The sequence below is a fragment of the Prionailurus viverrinus genome, chromosome B4 (genome assembly GCF_022837055.1).
Source record: "Prionailurus viverrinus isolate Anna chromosome B4, UM_Priviv_1.0, whole genome shotgun sequence".
Classification (NCBI taxonomy): domain Eukaryota; kingdom Metazoa; phylum Chordata; class Mammalia; order Carnivora; family Felidae; genus Prionailurus; species Prionailurus viverrinus.
The window spans coordinates 77,868,262-77,878,839 of record NC_062567.1 but is presented as its reverse complement, the minus strand read 5'-3'; the positions used below and the strand labels follow the sequence as shown (position 1 = coordinate 77,878,839).

General features: G+C 56.7%; 1 protein-coding gene across 1 annotated transcript; it reads left to right on the top strand.

Annotated features, from left to right (window-relative positions):
- Positions 1–1,822: 1,822 nt before the first annotated feature.
- PPP1R1A (protein phosphatase 1 regulatory inhibitor subunit 1A) lies at positions 1,823–9,745 on the top strand. Its single transcript, XM_047867239.1, has 7 exons — positions 1,823–2,054; positions 5,840–5,900; positions 6,904–6,941; positions 7,262–7,325; positions 7,904–8,059; positions 8,960–9,066; positions 9,615–9,745. Exons 1-7 carry the CDS (start codon positions 1,971–1,973, stop codon positions 9,618–9,620), a joined length of 516 nt encoding a protein of 171 aa, XP_047723195.1. The 5' UTR covers positions 1,823–1,970; the 3' UTR covers positions 9,621–9,745.
- Positions 9,746–10,578: the final 833 nt, after the last annotated feature.

Here is a 10,578-nt window from a genome sequence, read left to right as displayed (position 1 = left end):
AAGTTGTTAACAGAGTAAATCCTGAGTTCTTATCACAAGGAGCAATGTTTTTCCCCTTTTTTTCTTTTTCTTTCTTTCTTTCTTTTTTTTTTTTTTTTGTATCTATATGAGAAGATGGATGTTAGGTGACCCTATTGTGGTCATCATTTCACAATATATGTAAATCAAATCATCATACTGTATGCCTTAAATTTATACAGTAATGCATGTCAATTACTTTTCAATAAAACTGGAAAAATGTTTTTTAAAAGAATGAAAAGCCCCCCACACACAAGTGCATGCTGAGTGTAGGGGGTCATTCCTAGAGTCTAGTGACAATAAAATGGGGTCAGTTAGCATGCAAATGGAGGTCTGGCTGGCCCACTGGGTCCCTATACCCCAGTGTTGTCCTGAGAAAACTGAGCTGAGCCTGGCATGTGTAAAAAGATATGGCTGGGGCGGGGGGGGGGGGGGGGGGGGGGGGGGGGGGGAGTGAGAGGGGAGGTTATTTTGGGAGGTAAAAAGGGGAAGTGGTGTGAAATCCAGGTCAGGGAAGGGCTGCCCAGGAGAGGAGGCAACTAAGAGTTGAGGCTGACCCCTAGGAGGAAAGAGTGATCATAGGGACCCCAGAGAACCAGGCATTAATCTGTATGGAACTTGCAGTTGCTGGGCTTAAGGCTAAAGAAACAGATCTCTGGCCCTGGCCCTGGCCCAGCCCCTCCCCCAGAACTCCCTGTCCCTTCTCCTCCCTACTTCTTCTCCTCCCCCTCCCCCCCCCCCCCCCCCCCCCCCCCCCCCGTGATTCATTAGCCCTGCCCCTCCCCAGGTCCTTGGCACCTCTTTTCCCCTCTATGCGATGGCCCCCAGGCCCTGGCATGGTGCCCAACAGCTCCTATGAATATCCTATCTGCCTCACTCACTGGTCCTGATTGACATCTGGTCCTACACCAAGGTGGTAAGTTCTTCACCTAGTCTAACCTCCATCCCTTCAGTTACAGCAGATCACTTTCATTATCCCGCCAGTAGTGGAACTGGAAATCAACCCCAACTGTAAACGAGCCACCCCACCAGGAGTTTCCGTTCCATCCCCCAGCATTCTCCCCTTGCAGGCCTTTCACCTGCTTTCCCAGCCCCGTAGTTTAGCAAGCAGAAAGAGAAATCTATTTCACAAGCATCATCAGCTCCCCACCCCCCAACACTCCTTCTGCTGAGTCCCAGATGGTCCTCTCTCCCTGAGCCCTCCACCCACTCCCATCGGTACTTCAACAGAGAGGCTCTGGCCTCTGGAGACCCTGTAAGGCCTCAGTTCCCCCCTGCCTGCCGGCCGAGTGAACAGAAGACCCGCGCCCAGCCCTCACACCTCCCCTCCGAGTTTTCCCCTTCGCTCTACTGTTTTCTTCTCAAGGGAAAGTCCCTCTCCGTGTCTAGCCTTCATCCCTCCTGCTGCATGCCTAAATCCCCTTCCCTTCTTTGCTCTATGAGACAACCCCTTGCAGGATCATAAACGAAATCTTCCTCTCGCGTTTGCCGCCTCCTCCTGCCAGCGCCCCTCCACCTTCCCGCTCCTAAAACCTGTCCCCCTAGCCTGGAGAAGTTCTCCTTACCGCTCCCCACCCCCACTCCCTGCCCCGAGCTCTGAGGACACCCGGAGGCCCGCCTGGGCCGCCGACCCAGACTGGGACCCGGCCACGCCCGGCTCGCCCGCCCGCGGGGCGGAGACCCCCGCAGCCCGCGGCGCAGCCACGACGGGGTTAAGGTTCCGGGCGGGGGGGAGGGGGAGGGGGCCGGGAGGGGCGGGTGCGGAGCCAATCGGCGGCGGCAGAGTCCCCGGGGCCGCGAGCGGGGAGCGCCGAGCAGGGCGCCGGGAGCCGAGCGCGCCGGGCTGGGGCCGGGGCCGGAGCGGAGCGGAGAGCGAGCGCGCCCGCCCCAGCCCCGAGTCCCGCCGCCTTCCCTCCCGCCGCAGCGCCGGCCCAGCGGCCGCCGCCCCAGCCATGGAGCAAGACAACAGCCCCCGGAAGATCCAGTTCACGGTCCCGCTGCTGGAGCCGCACCTTGACCCCGAGGCGGCGGAGCAGGTGCGGAGCCGGGCGGGGTGGCAGGGGACTCGCCCTGCAAAGAACGAGGGACCCCCTAGGCTGGGGGATCTGAGAAACCTGCTTCGTCCGCCCTCGGCAGTGCGCCCCTGTGAGGGCGACCGCGCTCAGTTTGGGGGGGAGGGGGGGGTCTTCTATCCCCTCCCCCACTGTTGGAGCCACCTCTCCCTGTCCGTGCTAGCACGAGCGCCTCCACTCGAAGCCTGTCCCCGCAGAGTCTCTCTCTGCGCCCCAGCCCTGGGGGAGGGGGCCTGCCTGAGGACACGACCCCAACCCCCTTCGCCAGTATGGCATCCCCCACTCAGTCAACCCCCGCCAGAGTTTCTGAGCTCGGGGAGGGGGAGGGGGGGGAGGGGGCGCCGTAGGGGCCCGGCAGCCTTGCGGGAGGGGTTAGGGGAGGCGGCGGGGAACGGAGGGAGCCTGGTGCTGCAGAAAGGAGTTGAAAGAAGAGAAATAGCTCTCCCAGCCCTCCCCTCATTGAAGGCCACCTTGCGTGACTCCAGAGAGTGAGAACCAGAAGGAACCTAGGAAAACCAAGAGCGTCCAGGCTTTGGGAGAGGGGTGGTTGGGTCTGCAGGCTGAGGCTCCCCTCTAATGCAAGTCTGGACACGTGGGTCCTTATTCCCAACTCCTGCCCTTCGGAGCAGAGAGTGGGGGTGGCCTGCAGAGAATGGCGCTGGGAAGCCAGAGGCAGGGGCTCTCTGGGAGCTGGGTGCAAGGGACTCCCTAAACACGGGAGCAGCACTGCGCTGGCCTGGGCTCAAGGGGTGGGAGTCCAGGGCCCTGGCCCAGCCGTGGGCCTGGCCTATTTTTAGCTCAGAGCAGCCTGGCAGAGGCGGCAGTGGATGAGAGTGTGTGAGCAAGTGTGTGTCTCAGGGAGAGTGAGCATGTGTGTGGAGAGGGTGACCACCCGTGGTCACTATTACCGCCCATTTGCCAAATATTTGCTCATTTGCGCCATCTCGTTTTGTGTTCTCTGTCCATTTGCCTGGACATCCCCGGTCCTAAAGAATATCTGTCGGCCACAAGGTCAGTTCTCCATTTCCCCCACGCGGCTGCCAGGGCTCTGGCGGGGCCTCCCCACCTGACAACACCCTGTGACCTCTTGGGATGGGCTGGAGAGGGTTCTCTGTGTGGGCTCCAGCTGTTTGGGAGAAGGTCGGGATCTGAAGGGAGGGGTAGGTGCACACACTCTCCCTGCAACTTCAGCTTCCCAAAGTGTGGGGAAGGGTGAGGAACCTGATCTGTCCTCTCCCTGGCCTTGGGGGAGCCTCGTCTCCAGACCCCCAAGGTGTGACAGCAGGACGGACTGTGGTGAGGCCTCAAGCCTGGTGAGGATGAGCAGGGTGGAGAGCCCGAGCCTGGGGAGTGTCCCCCCAGAGTCAGGGGCAAGACTGTTACGCCTGGAGGCAGGGGATTAGCTAAGATACCCTCAGCCCCAGGAAACGGCCGTGAGTGTGGGCTGGGGGTGGTTAGGGGTGAGGTTCCAAGAAGGATTGCCTTCCACTGGCACAGACAGGTCTCCCTGACACCTGCATCTGTTTGGTGTTAGAGACGGCAGGTGTCCATGTGTATTGGGAGGAGGAGGGGGTAGTCCAGCTGGTTCAGGGGTCGGGAGACACAGGAGGAGAAGATAGTTCTCTGGAGCCAGAGGGAAAAAGAGAGAGACGGGACTGCCGTCTGTTTTTCTCCAGTCTTCAGAAATCGGTGTCCTGTCCACTAGACCTGAAATTCTACCTGCAGCCTAACCTCAGCCCTTCTCGCTGTGTCGTCCAAGTGTGTAACCCAAGCAAAAAGCTCCAGGCGTGGCAAGAGGGCCTAATCCAGACTGACATGGGAGAGCAAAGGGGGTTAGAAGCTAGGAGTTACAGAGCACAGAGTGGCAGGGGATGGAGGGGCGCCCACGGAGACCAGGTACTTGGTGTGACTGGTTTGGCAATAAATCAGAGGCAAAGGCACGAGGTATCCTTGAGCACTCGGAATTTGGGGAGGTGCAAGAAAAAGAAGAAAGACCATCTATTCACTTCCTAGTAGTTCAGGTGCCTGGGGTGGGGGGGGTTACTTTAGGAAGTCTGACTTTACTCCCTTCTCTGATATCTCTAGGATATCAAAATTGTCCAAGACTCTGAGCGCCTAGAGATCTTGTCCAAGGTTAAGGAAGGGACCTGTCCAACATCACAGAGCCCTGGTGCCCTCTCAAAAGCCCTTTCCGGCATGCTTGTGGTCTCCTTCTCGGACTCCCAACTTCCACTAACACCCCCACCCTCTCCCTGCCTCTCTGACTCTTCCACAACCAGCACTCCCCCTCCGCCTACAGCAGGAGAGAAATAAAAAGGAGTCCTCTCCTAGGAAAGGATGGCCCTCACCCCACATTCGGGAAGAACACGTACCCGCCTGCTGGTGCCCAGCACATCTGCACCAGGAATGGCCAGACGGACTCACAGCTCATGTGTGTGTAGTGCATATGTGTATGCATATGTGTATGACTGCACACACACACGCACACACACACACAACCAGCACTGCCGGGGACCTTGAAATGTCACCCAAAACAGATGCCACTGGATTTTCCAGAGAAAACAGTGACCCACCCCAAGAGCCCCCCATTCTGTGCATCTCACTTCTTTGGGGAGAATCCCCCTCTCAGACTAACACTGTGCCTCTTGGCTAAGGCTGACATCCATTTTCTGGGCATAGAGAGGGGCGGGCATCTTACCACCCCCGCCCCCAGTGGTAGTGATACTAAATAATGGACACAGAGAGAGAGAGGAATTCCATCCTTCAGTATCCTCGCCCTACCGCGCTCAGCCCTGGATGATCTTAACCCCTCTCCCAGCCCTTTGGCTTCCCCCCACCCCCCTGCTGCCCTGGAAGGTTGCTGTAGGGACTCCAGCCCCATGCGCTCCCCTCACTTCCAAGCCTCAAAACCCTCCCGAGAAAGGAAAGAAAACCTACATGTCCCAAGAGTCCTTGGACTGACTGCAACAACAATCAACTTTATTGGCAGCCTGGCAGAAGAGCAGCAGTGGGCAGAGGGGCTCAGAGGCCCAGGAGTCAACCAGCTTTTATATGTTAATTTCTTAGAATGGGACCCTGGGGCCCCGGATAAGATTTTTCAGGTAACTTTAGCACCCCCCCCCCACTAGGTCCTGCCTGTATTTTATTTACCCTTATTTACCCTTACAAGGATTTGCCCAGACCACACTTGCTGACAAATTAGAAAGGCAGTGTGTCCGATGACAGAGGGAGAAATTTAGAGAGGGACATGGAATTTAGAGAGGGGCATGGGCGAGGGAACGCACCTTCAGACCTACCTTCCTGGTGCCGTCGCCCAGGCTGGGCTGGGTGTGAGGGGTGCTGTCCACAGATGCTGGCGCACAAAACGTTCCTGTCTGTCTGGGGTGGTGGGCTAGAAGACTGGGGGAAAGCCCTCGTGCCCTGTCAGGTTATTTCTGACCATCGATCAGGATGGACGGAAGGACAGCAGGCCAGAGATCGATGCATTTGAGCAGATACAGCTGCTGAGAGGGAGAGCTGGGGAGATGCGGAAACAGAAAGGGGGGATGGGGGATAGAGGGGGCGGGGGTGATCTTTTGGGTCCCTAAGGGAAAGGAATGGGCCCAAGAATGTCAGTGTAATGTGGGACCTGAGGCTCAGTGTAATGTGGTCATTTTTGAGGTATGTTAAGCGGGTGGCCTGGATTATGTTGCTGAAGGGTACTGGGTGGGGCTTTGAGACTGCCACGTGCACTTGACCTCTCCCCTCAGATTCGGAGGCGCCGCCCCACCCCCGCCACCCTCGTGCTGACCAGTGACCAGTCATCCCCAGGTAACCACCCCCGGGATGGGTCGCTGAAGGGAGTGGGGGCTGCTGAGGGGGTCCAGTGAGAGAAGGAGGGGGCGCTGGCTGGAAGAAGGGCAGATCTGAGGAGTCCGAGAGCTTCTAGTTCCCAGGGTCGGGAAAGCGGGCGGCTGGATTAGCAAGAGGATTTCCTTTGCTTTGGAAAGACGGAGCAGTGCTAGGGAGGGGAGGGAACGCACCTGCGTCCTAAGCCCCCCCAGGAATTGGGGTGGTCAACTGAGTGCCGTTGCTGCGGCAACAGTCTTCCAGGTTTCTCGAGCAACTGAGACGCTGAGGCCCCCACCCCCAGAGGCAGTGACAGCTGTGAGGGGGAGACACCGCCTCCATCAGCTAGCCTCACAGCCCCCAGAGGGGAAGGGGAAGGTTAGACACAGCTCAGGGAGCAGCTGGCATGCCGGTCACCACTGTGCCCAGCAAGGTCTGGGGAGAGAACAGGGTCTCAGGGAATGTCGGGGAGAGGTGGTCATGCTAATAAGCCAGACTGGAGTTCAAGATGCCTGAATGTCCGGCTTGCCCCCAACTACCAAAATTGGTTGTACCTCCCTGTGCAGGATAAACTTGCTCTTTTTTATCTGGTATTCCCTCCCATGCACGGTTCCGTTCTGAACCTGGTCAATGATTGGGAGGAGAAAGAGCTATGGATACTTCAGAGAGAGGAAAGGAGCAAACACACCACACCGATCCCACTTCGGGAACCTCCAGGTCTGAGGCGAGGATGTAGATACACGATGGACCACAGAGTCAAGGACAGGACTACGTACCGGGAAGAAAGCAAGGCAGGGGGGAGCTGAAGGGAGCAGGCCTGGGGCAGCCAGCCATCAAGGCTGACTTCCTAGCGGCCTATGTGAGGGACAGATCAGGGAAGAGGTGATCACCGAGACTCCTCCCCTTGGGAAGTCAGCTCTTTTTTGGGGGTCCCCCCCCGGGTTTTCAGTCCTCTTCACTTTCTCCTTTCCCTGTTCCCCCTCAGAGATAGATGAAGACCGGATCCCCAACCCGCTTCTCAAGGTGAGCTGGTCCCTCACGCTCAGCCCAGCCCAGAGAATTATTAGGGGATTATTCCTCTGCCCTTCCAATCTCTAGGGCCTTCCGACTCCCCCTTCTCTGCGTCCCTCCCAATGAGCGGACACACACTCACGCCATATCCCCCCACACTCAGTCTCTTTGCTCACTGTGGGGATCGGGGGAGGGGTGGCTGGGAAGCAGGAATCTTCTCCCCCACTTTCTGAAGCCCACACCGACCCCCCAATCTCCAGTCCAAAGCATGGCAAGGCACAGAAGGTGGGTGAGACGGGCCGGCCCCCATCTGTGCCCTGTGTCCTTCACAGTCCACTCTGTCCATGTCTCCACGGCAACGGAAGAAGGTGACAAGGACCACACCCACAATGAAAGGTTAGGAACACCCTTCCCATCCCCTTCTGCCCCGCTGTGCCTGAGGCTGAGCCGTAGACCTGACGACCCCTTTGCAGGGAACCATTGCGAAGTCTTGAAACCTGCCTCTGTTAGAGTTGAATCGTTTGCTAGACAGTCTGGGCTGGGCTCCAGTTCTGCCTCCCACTAGCTGGGTGGCCTGGCAGAACCTGCTTAACCTACTGAGCCCCGAGTACCACCTCACTACGGCAGTTAAATAAAATATTCAGTGCTCACCACACAGAAGGTACTCAAATATTTCTTGAACCTAAACTGAGTCTTTTCTTTTGCCCCAAGTATCCCAGCAAGTTAGGAGGGTCTTTTCTTCCTGAAGGCCCTGCCCCTCGCCTCTCTGACTTTTGAAGGAAGTATGTTTTATTGTCTAGCTTTAGGCCCTCCTTAGTGCCCAGCTCATATCTTTCCCCACCCCACCCCTCCCCGCCACCGACCCCCGTTCAGATCTCAGGGGATGGAAATGTCACACCAGCAATGTCTGCCGGCCCTTCAGCGGGGCTGTTGAGACTCTGAGCAGTCACGTCCCTCCCTTTCTGTGCCCCCAGAGCTCCAGATGATGGTTGAACATCACCTGGGGCAACAGCAGCAGGGAGAGGAACCTGAGGGAGCCGCCGAGAGCACAGGGACCCAGGAGTCCTGCCCGCCTGGGATCACAGACACAGAAGCGGAGTTAAGGCTGGGCCCTTCCGGGAAAGCACAAAGTACGTTGAGGCTGGGGAGGGACTGGCCCGGGGGGAGGCAGACCTTACCCGTGATAGGGAGGGGTCTACTAGGAGCCGGAAACTGTCCTGGGAATACGGATATGTCTGGATGTATTCCACGTATTTGCGTCTCCTCACCTTTGCTTACTGAATGACAGCAAACCCTCCCCACCTGGGCTGCAGGGCTCCCTGCTGTATGGAGAGAGGGAGCGAGCCCACCGTGGGGGTCCAGCACGCACAAGCTAGAATCCTCCTCACTTGACCAGCCCGGAGACCTCCAGCGACTCACTTAACCTCAGTCTGTAAAATGGTAACGGCGATGCCTATTGCATTGGGTTGTTTGTGAAAATGAAATGAGACCGGTTCCTAGCCCAGCAGCTGACACATGCAATGAACCGGAAGCTGCTGGTAGTGCTGTTAACACATCTCCACAGTCCCTCATCCCAGGTGGGATTCCAGAATCCAGAGCTTTTCCCATTCTATGAAGGTGACATGGTGTGTGTATATACCTACTGATATTACGTAATACCCTCCAACAGAGCACCCTGTAATCACACACATTAATATTTCTGCAGTGAAATGAATGGTCCTACCAAATGGGATAAAGACTAAAAGGAGTCCCGTATCACCTCAGGTCAGGTTTTGCCCAATTGTACCCAAACTTTTTTGAACTCCCCTTTGAAGCGTTTTTTTTATCTTTCAATTTCTGATTGCAAATTTAAAAAGTGAGCCTGTAGTAATCATCGTGATGAGAGGAAACACCGCTGGGCTTGTCCGATTGCCCCCAGCCTGGTCTTGGGCCCCTCTCAGGGGTCACTGGATGTAGTGAGAGGAGCAGCTCCCTCTCCAAGCTTTCATGAATACTGCCTCTCCCTCCCACCACCCCTTTTCCCTCCTTAGAGCCTGCAGAATCCATCCCTAAAACTCAGGAGAGGGGCAGTGAGAAACCCAGCACAGGGGAACCCACAACCCATATACCACCATTGGATTCCCAGGGAGCCAACTCGGTAAGAGCCTAGGGCTGGGGCTGCCTGGTCTACAGGAGAGCAGGCTGTGTCAATGAGGGCAAGGACTAAGATCTGGAATTCGGGGATGGGGGAACAGAGGACCGGCTTCAGTGTCTGCCGGCCCTTCTCTCAGAGCTATTGTCTGAGGCAAGAAGATTTGGGGGTATTAGTATCCGTGGACAGAGAAAAATGGGATTAAGCTGCAGGAGGAAGGGTTGAGGTGAGACTCTGTATTGGGGTTTCTGGCTCCTGGACTGGGTGACGAAGTAGACCGTGGACTTTCCGAGAAAGGGCATTTGGAACCTAAAGGGAGAGCCTCATGTCCAAGCTGGGTGAGCAGTGGTCATGCCTGGAGCGGAGGCATTGATGAAACGGCCTCGTGGGCTCTGATTTTACGGTCCTCCCTCCCCTGCGTAGGCCAGGCAAGCGGGGCGACTGGCGTCAGACATCAGAGGTTAGATGCTTGAGGATGGGCAGACTAGTAGGGGTGGGGACAGTAGGACCTCTGGTCTCTCACATGCCCTCTTTCTGCCCCTCCCCCACAACAGGTCTGAGAGTGAAAGAGGTATCCTGGAATCAAGACTGCAGTTGGGATGCATGGACACTGGAATTGTTTCTTATTCTTCACTTTTGGGAAAAATCTCCTGTTTTTAAAAAGTGATAAATTTGGTGTTAGGTGCTTGGCATTTTCCTTCTTTCCCAACTTAGAGAATCCTTTCTCCCTCCCTTCTTGTCCTGCCCCCTCTACAACTCCCTGCTCTTCTGCCCAGCTCCCTCTGGAAAGAAATGGGGAAGCTGGGCAGGAGAAATGGGGAAGCTGGGCAGGAGCCTTAAGAAGGGGTTGGGTGTGGGGGGAGTTCTCCTCCAACCCTGCCCTTACTTGCTCTGGGAAGAGAGATGGGGGTCAGACAGGCGGAAGGACTAACTTCCAGGGCACCAAGAAGGAACAAAGGGCCTGGGTTCTCTTTTCTTAATTGCAGAAAAGATACCGCCACCTGGCAGGGTTGCCCTGCAGCTGTGAGACTTGGGAATTGTAAGGCCCTCCAGCTGCGACTGTGCTGTGGCCGCCGCCTGCTGGACAGGAGGCGGAACTGCACCCTGGCTCGCCCATTGGAAAGAGGTGTTGCTTGTGTGGATGCCTTTGCCTGTCCTCCAAACCTTAATGATTCCCACACTTCAGGGTGTGTTCCCTCCTCCAGCCATGAGGAGACCACACCCCCTGCTCCAACCCGTTAGCAAAGACGCGTGGAGAACACAGTGGCTATTAACAAAGAGGCCTTTGCTGGGACCAGGAAAGATCATCTCTCCCTTGTCCTAGACACTGAGGGGCCAGGGGAAAACACAAAAGCCAGCACAGGCGAAGAAACTTCCATCGTCAGGCCTCTCCTGCTTTTGTCTTTCCAGGGGGGAGAGGGAAGGCAAGATTCGCCCTTCCTTACTAAAGCAGCACTCTGATGGAGAGAAAAAGAACCTGGGTGTAAGGTCCCACTTCTGCCATTCCTACTATGTGCT

Coding starts and splice junctions, on each gene's coding strand:
- PPP1R1A (XM_047867239.1), top strand. CDS start 1,971: ATGGAGCAAGACAACAGCCCCCGGAAGATCCAGTTCACGGTCCCGCTG. Junction 7,326..7,903: donor GACCACACCCACAATGAAAG/GTTAGGAACACC, acceptor CTGTGCCCCCAG/AGCTCCAGATGATGGTTGAA. Junction 8,060..8,959: donor CCCTTCCGGGAAAGCACAAA/GTACGTTGAGGC, acceptor TTCCCTCCTTAG/AGCCTGCAGAATCCATCCCT.